Source organism: Toxotes jaculatrix, chromosome 6, assembly GCF_017976425.1.
Source record: "Toxotes jaculatrix isolate fToxJac2 chromosome 6, fToxJac2.pri, whole genome shotgun sequence".
NCBI classification, from domain to species: domain Eukaryota; kingdom Metazoa; phylum Chordata; class Actinopteri; family Toxotidae; genus Toxotes; species Toxotes jaculatrix.
The window spans coordinates 30,316,123-30,337,722 of NC_054399.1; the positions used below are offsets into that span (position 1 = coordinate 30,316,123).

Consider the following 21,600-nt stretch of genomic DNA (forward strand, 5'->3'; position numbering starts at 1 on the left):
TATACCAGAAGCTTTTCTTTCCCTGACAGAACATTATATCCCTAAAACCAATTTAAACAGATAAATAGTGTCTGGCCTCAGTCTATAGGAGTTTCTCTGGAAGCACCATGTTAAGAATTTGCAGCAGAACCCTGGTAAGTAACAAACCTCCAGTATATCCTGCTAGTTTACAATGTCCATAATATATCTTACTGAAATTAAATAAGCTAGGTAACATGGGTACAAGTATTTGTTTATTCTTGCATTATACTAGTATTTAAATGTTCATGTATTTGAGTATATTCTTGTGTCTTGCAGGTAAAGGTGGGGATGGTGAAACCCTGTAGCTTGGAGAAATTCTGTCATTTAGCCAAACAAGTATCAGCTACTCTTGTTGCTGGCAGAAGCCTGTCTCAGCAGAGTGGACTCCCCAGTCTGCCTGTCCCACCTCTAAAACAAACCTGTGAGATCTACCTCAGCATGCTAGAGCCTATTGTGGAGGCAGATGAACTGAAGCACACAAAAAAGTTAGTGGAGGAGTTTCTGAAAGATGGAGGGGTTGGAGAGAGACTGCAGAGAGGCCTGGAGAGGAAAGCATGCAGCACTGAGAACTGGGTGAGTTCAGCAACTACACCAACAGCTGTAGACACATTTACTGAGACACTGATGTGTCCCAAGGGTTACGTCCTGATATATTCTCTGTTTATTTAGTTACTGATTTACAAAATGAGCAGATTATTTGGCACACAGCTGCTGAGACTAACCTTTAGAACATTCTGCCAGTGATGGAGAGATGGAGATCCTCAGGTTTAGAAAATAAGTCATAGTTGTCTTAACTAAACAATAATGTAATGATTTTGACTTAACAACATCTGATCACAGTTAAACTTCATGGCAGAAAACATGTATCTCCAAACATTTGATTTTTAGTGATCTACCATAGCCACCATACCATCTACCACGATTTACCAATTCAAAAGCAAACAAAATTAATTAAAGCATTGAACAACCACCAATTGTAAATTTCATGTAAATGTAAATGTAAATGTAAAAATATGTTTGTCACATAAGGGTAACTTCAGTAGGTGGCAGTACAACTGTGACTAGATATTGACATGTAGATGTGTTCAGGCCTGGACTCTCAGCAACCATGACAAGTCTGGGATAGACTGGACAATCTGAATTAGAGTTACAGCAACTTCTTGTTAGATTTTTTTGAGCACACCACATAGGAATTTCATGTAAACTTCGCAATTTTGCACTGCAAAGGTCTTAAGATATCATCTACCAAATTAGATGCATTCATAAAATGAAAACTGAAAACTTTATCCCAACGTGACCCTGCTTTTTGTGGCACTTTGGAGCGCACTGCCCATGCCCGAGCCCAGTCACTTCAGAAATTTGCAGTTTTTGCCAGTTCTGACGTGTATGCCAGTTTTCATACATTTTCAAGCACTGAAAGCCTCTCAGAAAAGCATTTCCAGTGGTCCAGTCTAGACTAGACTAAAATCTGAGTGATTACGCTGAAGCTATGCAGAGGAGGGTCTGATTCACTGGAAAAATTTCATGCCATACCATTGAAGGGATGAAAAACATGAGATAGAGAGATTGTGTTACTGCTTTTGTTTCATGTAATCAGGAACCAATGTGCAGTTTGTTTTCATCCAGACATTTTTCGAAATTTAAGACAATCTCTAAAACATTTTTGCATGAATTAGATGCAACCTGAAGTCCCTTTCCATTTAATAAACTTTATGTCTATGTGGCACTTTGTGTTTGTAATGTTTGTAGTTAACAGAGGATTATGTGAAGTTTGAGTATCTGGACAGCCGGAAGCCTCTGGTGGTTTTTTCAAACATTGGGTCAGTTCTTCCCCCAAGGGACATCAGGGATAAGCAAGGACAAATAAGGTAAAAACACACACACACACACACACACACACACACACACACACACACACACACACACACACACACACACACACACACACACACACACACACACACACACACACACACACACACACACCTATATTTGCCTGTGTTTTGATAAAACTGTTTGAAGGTTCCATTCACAAATTCAGAGGCAGCTTTTATCTGAATACACTTAAATGCATGACTCTTCAGCAATGTAGGACTACATTACACCCTGTCTAATTAATTCAGGGGGGATTCAATCACGCATCAAACCCTTGTAGTCTTCAAACTATTTGTTGTTGGCAATGTTGTGTTGTCAAAATATAAAAAATGATAATAAGCAGTTTTTAGAAACTTGAGGTGTGTAACGGTGTAACTGTTTTTTTCATGGGACGCTGAATGCAAGTGATAGTGGATAATGTATTTTTCTAGTTTGGCCACATGATAGTGCTGTTGTCTTGCAATTAAGAATACTACAATACTTGCTTCTAAGAATAAATACAGATATCTATCTATCTATCTATTCAGCAGGCCTGTCGGAAAAGGGTGAGGGGTCATCTCTCATTCCTTTGAACTGTTAAAAAGCTGTCTGGCTAACTTCCAAACAACAAAAAATCAAAAAAGAAAGGGCTAAATCTTTCTTTGATATAATCAGTAAACATTCTCACTGACCTACAATTCTGTACAGCTTTTTAAATTCTGTCCTTGAACATTGAAGCATCCATGGACATCTGTAAGATAGTATTGATGCTTTCCACTGAAAAACTGAAAAGATTAGATCACTGTTTTCTCCTCCTCTCTCTGACACCCTACCCAATACCAACAAGATCTTGATCCATTTCAATCAGCATCCAGAGTCCTCCACAGCATTGAAACAGTCTTGTTAAAGGTGAAAAATTATCCTTGATCTGTTTCAATCAGGGTTCAGAGCTCTCCACAGCACTGAAACAGCTATTAAAGGTGACAAATGATCTGTTAATCTCTGTTGGCTCTGGGGGATATGACATCCTGGTTTTGCTAGATCTTAGTGCTGCCTTTTCCTATTAACATTGGTTAATGACATCCTTTCTCAGTGGCTATAGGTTAGTTTTCCTCTATCCCTGTCACCTATGGGGTCCCTCAGGGATGGGCGGCCATTTGCCTCGACCAGTTGGGTTGAGAGAGAGAGAGAGAGAGAGAGAGGAGAGAGAGAGAGAGAGCGAGAGAGAGACAGAAGGAGAAGGAGAGAGAGAGACAGAGATAGAAGGAGAGAGAGAAAGAGAGGGGGAGGGGGCAAGAAGGGAGGAAAGAGAACTTGGGACAATGCAGGTTTCATGAAGACAGCAAGATTAAAAGTAATGAGAGGACTATAGCATGATTAGTAATAGGACTGATAGCAACACAAATGACAACAATAACTACTAATGATGAACTAATGAACTAATGATGGTAAGACTAATAGCAGGAATAATAATAATAATTAATGGGACTAGTAATGGGGGCAGTAGATGGCCCACAGCAGCAGATCCAGACTCTACAGCTCCAAGGGCAGATGAACCTGCAGAGAGCAACAGCAGAAGAGAAGAGAGGAGAGAAAGCACAAAACTACTGTAAAGGGAAGAAGTTAAGTTATTAACATCTATTATTGGGATATGAATGAGAACAGATAGAGAGATGGGTGGGAGCTTGGTGCATGATGGGAAGTCCCCCGGCAGTCTAAGCCTATAGCAGCTTAACTAGTAGATGGTTCAAGCAAAGCATGAGCCACAACTAACTATATGCTTTATCAGAGAGGAAGGTTTTTAGCCTCCTCTTAAACATGGAGTGGGTGTGTGCCTCCCGGACCCAAACTGGCAAATGGTTCAACAGACGAGGAGCCTGATAACTGAAGGATCTGGCACCAGCTGTACTTTTGGAGACTCAAGGAACCACTTGTAGGCCTGCATTCTGGGAGCGCAGAGTTCTAGTATAATAAGTTCTAGGATAATAAGGTACTATGAGCTCCTTGAGATATGATGGTGCCTGGCCATTGAGGAATTTGTAGGTAAGGAGCAGAATTTTAAATTCTATTCTTATATCTTTACATGATGGCATTCAGCCATTGTGCTTTGGCTGAAGAAAAGGAAAGAGGTTCCATAACTCCCAAAGCCTGATGGATGCTCTAAAAGTCTTTGTCCAGAAACAGTACTACATCAACTGATAGATGCTGGAGATGCCACACCCTTCTGTCCGTGCTTGACTGCAAAACAATGAAGCAGTGCACGCTTTGTGCAATAACCATGATGCAACAACCACAAGCAAGGAATTAGTGATTATTGTACTGACTAATCTGGCTTTGCTAGGAGTCTACGAGAAGTTACAGCAGACTGTGTGTAAAATAGTACAAAATAAAAGGAACTACACTTAGAGATATTAATGAATTTCAAAACACATTTTTTTACATCTATAAATGACTGTCAAAAATTTCATAAATTACAAAAATATATTTTTGTATGTTTGTAATTGTAATTGTGAAGGTCTAATGCAAAAGGTTGCGTTAGACCTTCTCAGTTTTTATTCTGGAAGTCACTGTTTCACAAGAAAACACCCTGATACTTCATCACCTTGCTGCTCCACTGCAGTCCAGCTGGTAGTTTTTGGTGGCTCATATGTCCCTGGTGGCCCTTATGTCCCTGTCCCACAGCAAAACCCTCACATTTGAACCAGTTAATCTTTGCAGAGGATACCTGTTCGTATAATGCCAGTTTTGTTTTGGGTGTTTTTCTGACCTGTGGTGAAACCTGTGACATCATCAGAATATGCTGAAAAGCTAACTGAATTTACACTTTTTGAGAAGGTTATCCCTGTTAGACCCTGTCTGAGCTGTTTCAGAAGACACTGTGATTATTTTACCAAAACCAAAAGCCTAAAACATCTTAAATAAACTACTGTAATAAATTCTATAAATTCTAATTTGATCTTAATCAATAGATAACCATAACTATCCAGAATTAAACTCTTCTACTCAAACAATAATTGTCTATTATTGTACAATATTTATGTAAGATAAGTTGTTAAGAGTCATACTAAGCCTGTGAGACATAATGTCTCCAGTGGCTTTGGAGGTAACTGTCTGAAGACAGAGAGATAATGTCATCAGTGTCATCTCGGATCGGCCTTGTGTCTTCAAATTTTCAGTTTTGGGTGACTGACCTGTATAAGGGTTTAAAAGTCAGGATATCTCAGTCTCTCTGTGTTTTTCTAATTTCTTTGTAAAAACACTAAATTGTGTTCCTTCTTAACGTTAAAATGAAAAACCTTGTTTTCTCTGTTTAGGTTTGCTGCTGATTTCACAACAGCTTTATTGAATGTAAAGACAATGATTGACAAGTGAGTACTGATCTTAAAACGTTCTTCTTTTTCCAGACACATAAGATAGCATAATGACAGTTTTATTAACTTCTGTCTTCTATGCATGTTATGGTTTATTGTCACATGAAGTATGAATATGAATATATCTACTGTGATGCTGAAATTGGGCAAATCAATTTATTTGTTGTTTACATCTACAAACATTTAATGACAAAGTTAAATTAGTTAAATTATATATGCAGTTAAATTAAATGTATTATCATTATAGCCTATCTGAAGTTTTAACCGCTGCCTGGAAACAATGATTGAAACAACTCTATTCTATTCTACTCTGATTGCTGAACTTGTTTTTAAAAATTAACGTTGTCTTAAGCCGGAGATATAAAGTCAGTTCTCTGAAGTATTTGAATTTCCAATGTGTTTAAAGTGTTTGTAGAAATTTGTAGAAATTGAGACGTTTGCTGTCGATCTTTATAAGAACACTGTCATCTGTGTATTTCTGGTTTGGATCAATTCTAGTATATATATTTTGCACCAAGCTATATGCAAAACCAGTATTAAAAAAACGAAAATTGACTGTTTTTGCACACCATATGAAAATCCAATGATATACTCATCATCTTTTTTTCATTCAAATGTTCTTAAAAATAGTATGTATGCATCAAACACTATATCATGTGTGATGGCATACTATGAGCTGACTCTATCAGTGCTACCGTCTAACTGGTGTAGACCTTTTTTAATCATGTAGGCAAAGACTACACTTGTTGCTTGAGGGGCATCAACAGCCACAACTGTGAATTATGTAGATTGGCTGGGAAAATGTTTAATGACTGTATGTTTTGCAGTGAGACATTACCAGTTGAGTACATGGGCGGAAAGCCGCTTTGTATGAAGCAGTACCAGCAGGTGATGTCATCCTGCCGTATCCCTGGTCTGAAGACAGACTCACTGGTTTTCCACGGCAAGAACTCCAAACACATCACTGTAGTACACAACTGCCAGGTGAGGGCCACCACATTACTGGTACAAATAAAATTTTAAAGAATTACACTTAGTCCTTGGAGTTAAGGCACTGGCGGTGAACCAGGACTTCCTCAGACTGTGGCCATTCTCAGTCTCTCACACTCTCTCACCTTATATTTCATCTCTACTGTTGCTGTCACATAAAGGCATAAAATACCCAAAATATACTGAAAGCAACTAGGAATAAAACAGTTTATCAGTAAAAGAATAAGTCATACAGTATTTATCAAGAAACATGATTAATCATGTGTAACTCTTAAACATGGGTAAGATTCTTCATTTGTTCTGGGCTGTGTGTAATAAGCAAGCTACTGTAGCTGTCTTTAATCAGCACCAACTCCGCAAGACATAACTTTAGTCTCTCAGGGTTCACGGCAGACTCCCCAGTCTACTGCTGCACATTATTCTGAGACTGTTATTCTCACAACTGTCCTTGAGAGTAGGTGACGTTAGTAACACATAAAGTATACTTCACCCTTCTCATTTTGTTTTGTCGCATTGTTATGCTAAAATCATTTACTCTATAAAGTGAAAACATGCTTTTAGAAATTTATTAAAAAGGAAAAATTGAAAAATCACATTAACTTAAATATTCAGACCCTCTACTGTGACACTTGAAATTTTATCCCTTCCATGTCTTTTGATCATCTTTGATCTTTCGTTCCCGTTCCTTGATTGGACATGATTTGGAAAGACATACTTCCTACAACATGAGGTTGAAGGAACTGCCTGCAAGCTCAGAGACAGGGCTGTGTTAAGGCACAGATCTGGGGAAGGCCACAAAAAAATGTCTGCTGCCTTGAAGGTTCCCAAGAGCATACAGGCCTCCATGATTCTTAAATGGAAGAAGTTTGGAATTTCTTGCCACCCAACTAAACTCAGCAACATGGGGGCAACTATGGCCCAGGAGGTAGAGCAAGTCGACCGGTAATCAGAAGGTCGGTGGTTCAATCCACGGCTCCTCTGGTCCATGTGTTGAAGTGGGGCAAGATAGTGAACCACATATGCCCACCAGAGTGTGTGTGTTAACTAAAGGGCTGTATGCTTAAGCAACAAATCTAGGTGTGCAAAGCTTTTCACATCATAAGGTATAAGGTTTGAGACTGTCATTACTGCCAAAGGTCCTTCAACTGAGTATTGTTCTGAATACTTGTGTCAGTGTGATATTTCAGTTTTACCTTTTCCAGAAATTTAGGTTAGGGTGTCCTGAGTGTCATTGACCTTTGCTTAGATATTAATACAATTTTGCTTTCATGTGTGTCCTCCCCTTGGATTCAGTTCTTTGTGCTGGACGTATACAACAGTGATGGGACTCTACTGACAGCTGATCAGCTCTATGTTCAGCTGGAGAGGATCTGCAACTCCTCACCACAGACCAACATGGAGCCTGTTGGCATCCTAACCACCCAGCATCGTGACATCTGGAGCAAAACCTACATGAACCTCATCAAGGGTGAGCACAACTCTGCTCTCATGCAAGTCCAACAAAAAACCACTAACCTAATACTTAATTAGAGCATGTGAAATAAACTTCTTTTCAACAGTAAGAGAAGTGGTCTTGTGACAGGACGGGGTAAACTGCTATGTGTGTCTGGTGTGGTGTTGCTTACTGCACAGAAGACTGGTGTGATCTGTAACTCTATTTTTGTAGTATTCATTTAAAGTCCAAATTTATTTGCATTTTTTTGGTCTGCTACATCATAAACGTAAGCTCTGTAATTCACACGTCCTGCATTCCCCTTTGAGGAAAAAAAAAATTCTCTAAGGGGAATGAGAGAGTTATTTGTTTAATCACTTTTGCATTAATTAGATGTAATATCATCAGGTATCATGTATGTAGATAGAGAACTTGTTTCCGTACAGCCAATCAAATCTTTCCACAAAACAGTAACATCATTGTTTGTCACTCTGAGCCAGACTGCTACACAACACAACAGCCACAGACTGTGAGCAACAGCGAACATAAGTCTCCTACCTATCTAACTTGCAAATGTGAATGAACATCCTGTCCTGTAGCTTAGCTTGTGGAACAAGCTGCCAAACATTCAACAAGAAAAAGTGACCTACTGATGTCAGTAATCTGTTAGCTAATTAGCTTCTCAGTAAATAAAATAGCACATTAGCTAAAAGCCAAATATCATTTCAATATGTTAAGATGCTAGTAGGGTCTTAAGAACACGCTGTCTGCCAGAGACACTGATGCTCTGCTCCACATGCTGTCAAACATAGACATGCCCCTTCGGCTCCTATCAATTGGTTAGTTCACACAGTGTATCACAGTGTATGGTCACCCAACATGATCATATCCAGGTGGGAATGACCATGTAAAACAATTTACGTTGAACCATGCTAAAGTATGTTAAGATTTAAAGTGAGTATGCCAAAGAACTGTTATTGAAACATGCAAAAATTCCAATTAAGTAATGTGAAAATACTGAGGACTGACTTGGTATACTGATGCTGTCTGCTTACACAATAACATGATGTTTGCTCTGCCTGCATGTCCTTGATGTGTTCAGATAAGACCAACAAAGATTCAGTGTCGGCTATCGAAAGCAGCATCGTCACCTTGTGTTTGGATAAAGCAATGCCCCGTGTGCCTGTTGAGATGTATCGTAACAGTGCCATTCTCCAGATGTTGCATGGAGGAGGCAGCCAGTGCAACACTGGAAACCGTTGGTTTGACAAGGGGTTGCAGGTGAGATAACACATCTCTCTTTCTCTCACTGCTACACCGGACACAGGACACATACATACTGTAAATGTTGGTCCAAAAATGCATTTAGTGCCATAAATATTGCTGCTGTATTGTACTGCTGTACAGCTGATTCATTCTGGTAAAACAACCAGTACTGAGAACTGATAAAACACACCCACATAAAATTAGAAAGATAAAACCACCAATAAGCTGCTGAAAAAAACTTTTCTCTTAGTAGTATCTTACTATAGAAACATCATCAGAACACTGCAGCGACATGCAGGCTGACAGAGTTGTTTAAACCTGTCCCCACTGACAAAAACACCAAAACATCACTACTGGAGAATATTGTGCAACAATCTTTGCTTAAAAGACTACTAAGGATGATGCTTCGTGTTAAAAAAATATGTGATGTGGCTGTTTTTTATGTTCTTGGAGGAGACATGTTGTTTGCTCACACCCTAATCAGATCATATTTCTCTGAATGGTCATCTGTTGGATCTCTGGAAGCCAATCTAGAGACTGCAAACATGGCAAACCCATCTCTCATTACAAAAGGGTAAATAAGGTGGCAACTTATTCACATATAGCAATAAAGTCTAGCTCATTACAGTCAGATATTATTCCATTTGTGAGGGGCCTTATTTACCTCACACAAAGTACAGTACTGTCCATTTCTTGCAGCATGCCACCCTCATCTCTATTCTTCTCCCCAGTCTGTCCTCAGGCCAGATCACTTTTTGAAGGTCACTTTTCGCAAATCTTGACAAACAATTAAAAATAAAAGCCACTGACAGCAACATTTACCGCAATCTTACCTACTTTAATCTTAACCTGAGAATCACAGGTTGTGTAGCATGATACAACCCTGTTTATATCATGCTTTATATACTGCATGTCCTTCTCCTCCTCTCCCTCCATTCCCAGCTGTCCTGTCTTCCTCCTTTTCCTCCTTTCTCCCAGCCCAGCCACCGGCAGGAGGGTCCCCCATATAAGCCAGGTTCTGCTCAAGGTTTCTTCCTGTTAAAAGGGAGTTTTTTCTTGCAACTGTCGCCTGAAGTGCTTGCTCTGGATTCAGGCTCTGGGCCTCTGTAAAGCACTTTGAGACAATTTTGATTGTGGCAGGTGCTATATAAATAAAACTGAATTGAATTGAATTCACACAACGCACCTGATGTCCTTAATATGTTATTTTGCCATCACATTTTTGGAAATCACCACTACTGACCGTTCATGTGTATATAGTGATGTCTAGATTTCCCAGCTAACTTAAGCCATATAGTCAAACAGACATTAACAAACAGACAAGTTGGAATGTAACAGTAATGCATGGTGTGTGTGTGTCTTGTTGTCAGATAATTGTTGGAGAAGACGGGATTTGTGGTGCAAATAGCTCACATGCTGCTGCTGATGGTACAGTCTGTAATGGATTGGGTGACCATGTTGTAGCATACATGTAAGTAGACCAACAATATATGAGCTTTTGAAGGTGTTGGGTGTTTTTGATCTGTTGATTTGCTGAGGCAAAGTGTAGACATAAACTTTAAAATCACAGTTTTTGAGTGAGGGCCCCTGTGTCATCACTAAATGAATTTCCTTCCTCATAAAACATTTGCAAAGTTTCAAATGTATTTATTTCTTTAAGTTTCAAACCTGTATTCTTTACATCCATGTTTACTTGCTAACAGCCTTGTTCTTCACTGTTTTTGCTGCCACATTGCTGCATTTATTGACTCGTCACCACAACCTGCAAATCAATGGAATAGTTTGAAATCACTGGCAGAAATGTGTAACCCATTATACACCTGTACACACATGCACATCTTCAAACAAATGCATCATAGGCTGTATATAAAGAGAGATGAGAGCTCACCAGAAGTGACACCTAAATACCTCAACTCCCTCCTTGTGGCTGGTTGCAGTATAAATCATAAAGCCTACATATCAGGGGATGGGACATGAGCCAAATCCAAATTCAAAGTACATGGAAACAATGTTTTAACCATATGTTTTCCGGCAATATTGTAAGGAATTTTGACCACACTGAAAATGTAATGAAATTCTATAACACACACGGCAGTCTACAACACTATACAAGGCCGATTCAAATACTAAGTAGACAGTCTACAACACCACAGGCAGTGATACAAACAAGTTATTGAGATGCGGTAAACAAGGAGTTAAACAAAAAATTAATGTTACATTATGGCTGATTTCTTCAAAACCAAAATTTAAATTAATGAAGACTGATTATAGAGGTTTGCTCTGCCTCTTAGCATTAAATAGTGTTTCCAAATTTTGCTTGTTTAGTGTGGATGTAGCTAAGATGCTAACAGATGCCACACAGCTGTAGACAACTTCACTTGCTTCAGTGATGACAGCTTACTCTGAAAACAACTTTCATTTTAAGTTTTAGAATGTTAATAGCACTGGAGTTTTATGGTCACTTCCCAGAGTTATTCACAGCATCTGACTGACATTTCATTGAACCAACAGAAGAGCAGCAGAGAGAATCCCTGGACCTAGAACATTTGTACATTTACATAATTGAGGAATGCAAAGAAAAATGTAAAAGTGCAAATTTAAAAATATGACAATAAGAAATGCAAAACAAAGGCCTGGTTTGTGTTTATGTTTGGTGGTTTGCCATTCCAGATATCTTATTTTTTGTTAATTTCGAATTTTTAAATTAACCCTATACAAGTAACATAGAGTTGTTCATACATCATCCCTTGTGTGACACATGCAGTGTCACATGAATGTTTCTCTACCCCTCACATTTATCTGTTGCACTCAAACCCATTGCCAGAGGCTAGTAAGTATTTTTTGTGTTGGCTTGGTCAAGGTCTGTTTAGAAATCAACTGAGAGAGAGGGGTGATTTTTAACACCCATGGTTTTCATGGTGGGCTAAATCAGCTGGTTTTGGTATTTGGGATTAAACAACTGAATACAATCTTGATTGTATTTTAAAACACAGTATGTCAATGCGTATTCTCCAGCTGTGTGTTTTCTGTGTGCACTCCTCAATAGTTTGGGTTCCTATTACACCTTTTCTGTTGTATCCTGTGGATCCTGTCTTAAATGCTAACTTTTTGCAGTCAATGCCTTCCTTGATTTCTTTGGTTATGTGTGAGTCATTGTTAAGATATATAACAATTTTAGACATTATCAGTACTTTCCATTTCCTTGTGCATACCTGCATGTAAGATCCAATCCAATCTTCTTTGAAATACCTCATGTCTCATTTATTTTGTGTTGTGTGTGGAAACAGGAAAAAGCCAAAGACTGTTCAGTCTCCCATGCAGCCTTTGCCCATGCCACAGAAACTACACTTCAACATCACAGCTGACATCAAGAAGGACATTGAAGAGGCGAAACAGCACATTGACAAGTGAGGGTAGCTTCAACTTGCAATAGAGTTACATAGACAACCAGTGACCTGAAACATATAAAACCCAAAGACAAGTCATCTCCATTTCTGTGTGTTGCTGTGTGAATGGTTACATGCAGCAGCAAATCTGTTTTCATACTTAAAATGCAGAGACTACTGAGAATGGGATACAAATTTGAACTTAGAGGCTTAAAAGATGTTCTAAATTCTCACTTTTCACAATATCTGCCACTTAAAGATTATTACTTTACCAAATGAACTATGATTCAGTTATGGTTATGGTTTAGAGAGCTAAAACATTTGGTGAAGGTTGAGGAAAGATTTTGGTTGCAGGTAATAAAAAGACAAACGTTAATTACAGATCTGTGACTGGACATAAACTCCTGTCCCCTGCATTAAAGTCAAATGTGTTTCCACCACCCAACCTCCACACCCTTACTTTCCAACTCATTACTTAAAGAGCACACAGTGACATTTCAATTTGGCATTGGATGTAAATGGTAAAGTGCAGTATCATCCAATAAGAATGTAATTTATAGGAGAACTGGACTTCATATCATGATGTATAACACAGGTGTGACTTTGAGCTTTGCCAAGGCCAAAAAGTTGCTGACCTTTGCAAAGACAGTGATCCCAGATCTAATTGATAAATGGGCCAGAACACACAACATCTTGGAAAAACATTTGCATACTAGGGATACAATACCTAGAACGTATCCCTGGTATGCAAATGTTTTTCCAAGATGTTGGAAAAACAAACTAGTATGCAAATGTTTCCAACATTTGCATACTAGGGATACGTACTAGGTATTGTATCCCTAAAGAGCTGCCTCCTGGAACCTGGATGAATGTTTAAGATGTAAACTCACTGTAAGGTAGTCTTCTTGGGGACTTATAAAGTGGAACAGACAATGTAAGACAGAATCAGAATCAGAATCAGAAAGCTTTATTGCCAGGTATGTTACACATACAAGGAATCTGACGTGGTGTTGTTGGTGCAAAAAACAGACAAATTGGACTGACAAGTCCCATAACACACAAAGTTGAACAAGAAAAAAAGTTTTAATACTAAAATAAGAGAAAGAAGAAAGAAGTACTAAGAGGAAGAAAGTCTGTACAAATAATAATAGTAATAATGTGCAATGTTGCAAAGTAGATGTAGTGCAAAGAGATAATAATGCCATAGGAGCGTTAATATAACGCATACAGTACAGAGCTGAAATTATGTTAATGTAACATAGTCTGTATTGGGGAAATGAGGGTCCGTGCTGTTTGGGGGGGAAGGGGATGGGGAGCTGTGTTCATGAGGGTGGCGGCAGAGGGAAAGAAACTGTTCCTGTGACGTGAGGTTTTGGTCTTGATGGGCCGCAGCCTCCTGCCGAAGGGAAGTGTCTCGAAGAGTTTGTGACCAGGGTGGGAGGGATCAGCTGCAATCTTACCTGCATGCCTCAGGGTCCTGGAGAGATGGCAGATTGCAGCCAATCACCTTCTCAGCAGAGTGGCTGATACGCTGAAGCCTTCCTTTGTCCTTGGCAGTGGCAGCAGCATACCAGATGGTGATGGAGGAGGTGAGGATGGACTCGATGATGGAGGTGTAGAAGTGCACCATCACTGACCTTGGCAGGTTGAACTTCTTCAGCTGCCGGAGGAAGTACATCCTCTGGTGGGCTTTTTTGGTGAGGGAGCTAATATTCAGCTCCCACTTGAGGTCCTGGGTGATGAGGGTTCCCAGGAAGGTGAAGGACTCTACCCTGTTGACTGAGGAGTCACTCAGGAGGATGGGGGCAGGAGGGGCTGGGTTCTTCCTAAAATCTACCACCATCTCCACTGTCTTTGCTGTGTTCAGCTCCAGGTTGTTTTTGGAGCACCAGGACACCTGTTGGTCAATCTCCCACCTGTATGCAGACTCATCCCCGTCAGAGATGAGACCAATGAGGGTGGTGTTGTCTGCGAACTTCAGCAGTTTGACAGACTGGTGACTGGAGGTACAGTTGTTGGTGTACAGGGAGAAGAGTAAAGGAGAAAGAACGCAGCCTTGAGGGGAACCGGTGTTGATGGTCCGGGAATCAGAAATGTGCTTTCCCAGCTTCACATGCTGCCTCCTGTCCGACAAGTCAGCTGAGAAAGCTTGTCCTGCAGCAGAGCCGGAATGATGGTGTTGAAAGCGGAACTGAAGTCCACAAACAGGATCCTGGCGTAGGTTCCTGCAGAGTCCAGGTGCTGGAGGATGAAGTGGAGGGCCAGGTTTACTGCATCGTCCACAGACCTGTTGGCTCTGTAGGCGAACTGCAGGGGATCCAGGAGTGGGTCAGTGATGGCCTTGAGGTGGGTCAGGACGAGGCGCTCAAAAGTCTTCATGACTACAGAGGTCAGGGCGACGGGTCTGTAGTCATTAAGTCCTGTGATCCTCGGTTTCTTGGGGATGGGGATGATGGTGGAGGTCTTGAAGCAGACTGGCACGTGACATGTCTCCAGTGAGGAGTTGAAGATGTTAATGAACACCGGAGACAGTTGATCGGTGCAGTGCTTCGGGTGGATGGAGAGATGGAGTCAGGACCGGCTGCCTTGCGGGGGTTCTGCCTCCTAAAGAGTCTGTTTACATCTCTCTCCAGGATGGATAGGGATGCAGTTGTGGTGGGGGAGGAGGGGCTGTTGGGTTGGAGCTGGTAGGTGATGACATGGGGGATGGTGTCAAGACTGTCCCATTGTCTTTCAAAGCGGCAGTAAAACTCATTCAGTCTGTTGGTGAGGTGTGAGTCGTTGGCAGAGAGGGAGGGCTTTAGGCTTGAAGTTGGTGATCTGCCTGAGCCCTTTCCAGACAGAGGCAGTGTCATTGGCTGAGAGCTGGTGTTGAAGCTTCTCAGAGTACAGTCGTTTAGCTTCTCTCACCTCCTTGCTACTTGTACTTCGCCTCTTTAAACATGTCCCTGTCCCCACTCCTGAACGCCCTTTCCTTCTCCAGCCTCAGTTGTCTGAGTTTGGCTGTGAACCAGGGTTTGTCATTGTTATAATTCACCCTGGTGCGTGATGGGATACAGCAGTCCTCACAAAAGCTGATGTATGATGTCACAGCCTCTGTGTACTCATCCAGACTGGTGGTAGCAGTCCAGAAAACATCCCAATCAGTACAGTCTAAGCGTGCCTGAAGATCCTCCACAGCTTCACTGCTCCACTGCTTTCTCACAACAGGTTTACAGAGCTTTAATTTCTGCCTGTATGCAGGAATCAGGTGGACCATGGCATGGTCAGAGTGACCCAGTGCAGCGCGAGGGACAGCATGGTAGGCGTTACTGACAGTGGTGTAACAGTGATCCAGAGTGTTCTCCTCTCTGGTGGGACATTTAATAAACTGTCTGTATTTGGGGAGTTCGTGGCTGATTTTACCTTTGTTAAAGTCACCAAGGACAATAACTAAGGAGTCTGTGTTAGTCAGCTCCACGCACAGAATCTGGTCGGCGAGCGTGCGTTGGGCCTCCTGCACGTCGGCCTGCGGTGGAATGTAAACACCGACCAGAATTAATGAAGCGAACTCACGGGGCGAGTAGAACGGTCTGCAGTTGATGAAAAAAGGTTTCCAGGTCAGGAGAACAGTACCGTTTGATCACTGTCACATCGTTGCACCAGCTCTGTTGATCTAAAAACAGATTCCACCACCTTTAGTTTTGCCGGATAGTCCTGTGTCGCGATCCGCTCTGAAGAGTTGGAAGCCTGCCAACTGCAGCACAGAGTCCGGTATCAGTCCACACAACCATGTCTCCGTGAAGCACAAAACCGAAGATGCTGAAAAGTCTCTGTTTTTACTCACTAGCAGCTGAAGTTCTTCCAGTTTATTGCACAGTGAGCGCACGTTGGAGAGAAATATTTCCGGGAGCGCAGTGCGGGACCCGCGTCTGCGGAGGCGCACGAGCGCACCGGCGGGTTTACCTCTCCTCCGGCGCTTCACTGCCTGAGCAAAGGTGAGGGCACCTTTGACCAGAATGTCCAATATTCCTGCCAATTGCACCAGAAAAGTGGGAAATAAATCCACTGGAGTTGTTTCTCTTATGTTTAAGAGCTCTTCTCTGGTGAAAGTGAGCCAGGTGTTAAAGCAAAACACTGGGTAAACAAACAAAACAAGACAAAACAATGCGCACCGACACACCGCGGCAGACATCCACGGCGCCATCTTGGAGACACCAGATGTAAAGTTATAAAAAAGAAAAAGACACACATCAATTACCCAGAACAAGAAAGATCTTTTCCATTAAAGTCAATACAGACCAGAGCTGAGTTCCATTTCAATACGACACACTAATTCCAAGAAACTTTTGAGCATTGTGAAGTTCATTTGCACATAGATAAATATAAGACACAGAGATATGGTGGCAAACGTGTCAAACTATCCAAAGAAAGTCTCATTGTTCAGAAATTTCTCCCACTCCCATCACTACAGAATGGCCCAAGACCTGAATCTGAGGGTTACAGTGTTCGAGCACTTTGGAAAAAATGTCCTTAAAGCCCATAAGATGAGCCCCGATGCCTTTGTACAGATGGCTCTACAGCTGGCCTTCTACAGGTGAGATCCTGAAAAGTCATGTGGAGACAGACTGTTTTTGTATATAGGCTTTTTACTCTTCACATTGTCAACAAAGGATAACTAGAGAGCTGCAAAGGTTTCATATAAATAATCTCAATCAGTTAGGCTGTAACAGACCAGTTCCAGTATCAGTAACAGTAATCAATGCAAAGAAGCATTCAAACTAGATGGTTAGCTAAAAACATTGTACTCTGTGTTGTTGAAGAATTTCAATATTTCTTTAGCTGGTCAGCAAGTTTTGCTGCACCGTATGTCAGAGCACCAAGTTTGCTGAAAACATTTTTTCATGTTTTTTGTCAGGATGTACCAGCATTGCTGTGCAACATATGAACCTGCCTCCCTGCGTATGTTCAGACTGGGCCGCGTAGCTGCAATCCATTCAAACTCAAGTGCCTCAGCTGCCTTTGTCAAGGCTTTTGACAACCCCCAAAAAAAGGTATGATAAGAGGGAAACTTCGAAAGCAGTCCTTATGTAATGTGACTTGTGTAATGATGTTCAATGGTTTATGAATAATCATAAAATAACTGGGAAATTTCAGTCTAGTTTCTATTCCCTTTATAGTACTAATACAATGGAGAGTGTTTAATTTTAATTCTACTTGATCTCAGCTGACTATTTGGCAAAGGTGATCCTGCAGTTTCTATGGATCAGTTTGAAATACGGGTTGAAAGATTGGGCTGATTAAAGATAATGCAGCAGCAATAGCACGAGCTAAAGAAGTTTAATTCTTTAGATTGTGCTATTGCTGCTGCATAAGATAAATGACTACATGTTTAATTGTGGCACTCTTGTCTTCCTGTTTTACATAGAACGCAGAGAAGGTTGCTTTATTGGAGCAAGCTATAAAAGAACACAAATGGTACACAAAAATGGTGAGTATCATTCACAGCACCATTCTTAGTTCAGTATAGATGCATTTTATTGTCTGTGTACAGATGCCTTGTTGTTAGAGCTTGTTATAAACATTTTCCCTTTATTCTATCCCATCTCATACCTTCCTCATCAGATTTTCATGAGGAAGGAATCCTTCTCCTTTCAAATGCATTTTGAGAGGAGAAGGATACACACACTATATTTTGGTGAGAAAAAGGAAAAACTAATGTAAACAGAAATCTTGTTTATAAGAATATTCTATTTTCTATTCCATCCTAATAGGCAATCAGTGGCCAAGCCATAGAAGGTCACCTACTGGGTCTTAAGAAGCAGACTTTTGAGGAAAAAATCCCCATGCCTGAAATTTTCACAGACACCTCCTTTGCTAAAGCATTTAACTATCAGATCTCTACAAGTCAGGTAAGGGCCAATGTATGAAACTGCAACATACAATAATACACAAGTAAACCCATGAAAGCACTGTCTCTTTGGATATGATTCAGCATAATACTGATTGTACAGCACACTGTCAGTAACATCAAGCAGCCAGTTTTGCACACTGTGAATACAAAAAAACTTGAGAGGTGGTTTAACATGGTTGTATGTTTTTTTCATCACCAATCTATGAAAATTATGCTGTAGTGCTTGCAAAAGGATTAAACAGAGAGATAAATTGTGAACTCCGTTATCTTAGTCAGTGACATCCGTAGTGTAAATGTGTCTGGTGTTGTGAAGTAAAAATGTGTTTCAAGCCAAGCAAAAGAAATCGGGATGCAGGCACTGGCACAGAAAAGAGAGAGAGCTCTGCTGGAACCTCAGTGTATATCAGGCTTTTTACATATCATATGTATCACTGGCACAAGTAAATACACACACATTGCACAGTCTAATAGACTTGGCAGGGGTTAATACACAGCCTGTGATTTTCTGCTGTTCCTCTTGAGTTTCATTGTTTCTTGTCTACAGTTGCCCCAAAATCCATCTATATTAAGCCTTAAGTTCAGTTTATTGGACTTCATTTAAATTCAGATATTAGACCATGTTTAAATCGAAGTTCAAAATTTTGATGTTCTGCACTGCCTTTTTTGTTTAATTTTGCAGTTTAATTTTACAACTGATTTAAAACACTTACTACTTATTGAAATGAAAGGGAAAACAAGATACTTTTAACATAATGAGTTTGTCATCATGGCAGCCAAACGCTGCTGAAAATGCTTGATAAAACCAAAAAAGAAGATTTATCACATTTCACAGAAACACATCTCGGTGCTAGATGAATAACTACTGCATTCTCACTTCTGTTCCTGATCACTAGGTAATATCTACGACTGGATGTCTACCATGTGTTGGACCTGAAAAGCCCAGGATATACGACGTGTGCTACAGTGTCCTGAGCGATCACATCAGCTTAATAGTATCCCGCTTGGAACCTTCCAATACTTGCAAAGAAAATAATGCAAAAAATGTGGAACATCTGATCCAAGCCATGGTGAATGCACTACTGGACATGAGGTCAATGCTGGAACTCCAAGAGAAAAACGCTGAAGCTAATCCAAACTTAAAGCAATAGTTTGACATTTTGTGAAATTTGTATGTCTAAATGTCTCCAAAGTCTCCAAAGGTTCTCCAGAAGACATACAATAATCTAAATAAATTTACAATTAAGTCTACTGAGCACATTCTTGTGTCCAAGATATTTAAGTCTTCTGACAAGTTGGTCCTGACCACTGTTTTTGCACCCCTGCTGTAATGCCAGAAATATACATATGTATAAATGTATATGTATACGTGCACATACATACACACACACACATATATATATATATATATATATATATATATGTGTGTGTGTGTGTGTGTGTGTGTGTGTGTGTGTGTGTGTGTATGTGTGTGTGTGTGTGTGTGTGTGTGTTACCCCCACATAAATATGTGCAGTTCATTTGTGGAACATTTGAACCCCCTGCATATGTTCAGATTCAAGCACCTCAGCTAGCTTTTGACCCCCAGAAAAAAGGTATGATAAGACATCATAAGATATAATGTGACTTGTGTAATGACTGTAATTTCAGTCTAGTTTCCATTCCCTTCGTAGTACTATTTCACTTACAACTGACAATGGAGATTGAAATTTTAATTCTACTTGATTTCAGCTGCTGCGTGGGTTTTCTCTGGGTACTCCGGTTTCCTCCCACAATCCCAAAAACATGCACATTAAGTTAATTGGCTACTCTATGCGGTGGGGAATCCTCCCCTACTCTAGGTGGAGCTGCTGAGTGCAGCCTTGAGCCAGTCCCGCCTAATGCCTCCTAATCAGGATGTTATATAAGACACCTGTGATCTTTTGTCTCTCTCTTTGCCTCCTGCTCTGTTCCTGTTGTGGCTGTCCAGGTGCTGCATTGCTTGTGAGGGGTTTGATAATAGTTTTTAACATCCTATGGTTAGTTGGTCTGTGACTGTTCTTTTTTTTAATACTTTTTAAATAAGCAGTGTGAACTTGGTTAATGGTGTTTCTTCCCCTTTCTTTTAGGTTCACCTGCACTATTGCTGTTTTGCCCCTTCGTTTGCCCCTTAGTCGTCTTTAGTTTCCCTTTAGTTTGCCCCTCAGTCACTTCTTAGTTTGCCCTTGTTCTGCTCTTTTAGTTGCCCCTTAGGTTGGTCTTGTTTTCCCCTTAGTTTGGTCTTGTTTTGTCCCTAGTTTGCCCCTTTGTTTGCCCTTTAGTTCACCCCTTAGTTTGCCCTTAGTTTGCCTTTGTTGGACCTTAGTTTAACCTTTGTCTACTTGTTTAGATTTATCTTTTACATTTAGTTTTGGCTGGTAGATTTAGTTTGACCTTTTGTTTTTGACTTTTGCCTTGAGTTTAGGCTTCTGTTCCTTAAGTTATTTTCTTATTGATTTCTTTTGTTTGAATTTGCTCCTGGCCAACTGGGTTATTTTGTATTTTTGCTTTACCACCATTGTTCATTTGCTTGCGATTAAATTTTGTTTTGAGATTCTTTCTTTCTAGGCAGAGTGCTACTGTGGAGAGGCTAGGCACCTGTGGTGAGGGCCCTTCACTGAATTGCATGTGAGTTAATACACAGGGACACTGTAGACTGCACCATTTGCTGTGAGGTTGCCATGAGTTTGATTTGCTGCACCAAGGGTGAGTAGTGGTAGCACTCCTGGCACTCCTTTGTGTAGTCTGCCTCTCTGCATGTGTTTTTAACTGAATTTTAAAATCTTAAATATATTGTTCTTTTAACTTGATTGTTGAGGCCTTCCTCCTCTTTTAGTATATAAAATATAATAAAATACATTTTAACTATTTCATTCAGTTGCCGGTATTCTTTTCACCTTTCCTTCTTTCTTTTTCAGCAGTTCTCATCAGTTCCAGTCTTTGTTTTTTTGTGATTATTAAATACATTTATAAATCTTTTAACTCATGTCTCTGCCTCAGTAACGTACCTGTGTGTCTTGTACATTTACTAAGAAGTTTATGCTAGGAATTTCCTGGGGTGCGAGTCCCCAGGTGGCGTTGTCGGTGATTTCAATCCTCTTCTTAGTGCCCCTCGCCACATCTACATTGCCCCTCTGTGTGAGTGTGTGTGTGGTTGTCTGTCATTGTGTGTCAGCCCTGCAGTTGACTGGTGGCCAGTTCAGGGTGTACTCCTCCTCTCACCCATAGTAGGCTGGGATAAGCTCCAGCCCCCCTGGACCCTGGCAGATCAAACGGTATAGAAAATGGATGGATGGATAATTTCAGCTGACTATTTGGCAAAGGTGATTATGCAGTTTCTATGGATTAGTTTGAAATATGGGTTGAAAGATT

The 21,600-nt window shown here is 40.5% G+C and overlaps 1 protein-coding gene across 1 annotated transcript; it reads left to right on the plus strand.

Moving 5' to 3' along the window:
- On the plus strand, positions 1–19,413 carry LOC121182949 (carnitine O-acetyltransferase-like). The gene is made up of 14 exons (XM_041039638.1): positions 1–134; positions 298–594; positions 1,771–1,889; positions 5,190–5,243; positions 6,074–6,230; positions 7,530–7,704; positions 8,771–8,949; positions 10,305–10,405; positions 12,222–12,341; positions 16,774–16,896; positions 17,218–17,353; positions 17,728–17,790; positions 18,074–18,211; positions 19,107–19,413. Exons 1-14 carry the CDS (start codon positions 108–110, stop codon positions 19,359–19,361), a joined length of 1,944 nt encoding a protein of 647 aa, XP_040895572.1. The 5' UTR covers positions 1–107; the 3' UTR covers positions 19,362–19,413.
- The last annotated feature ends 2,187 nt before the right edge of the window (positions 19,414–21,600 follow it).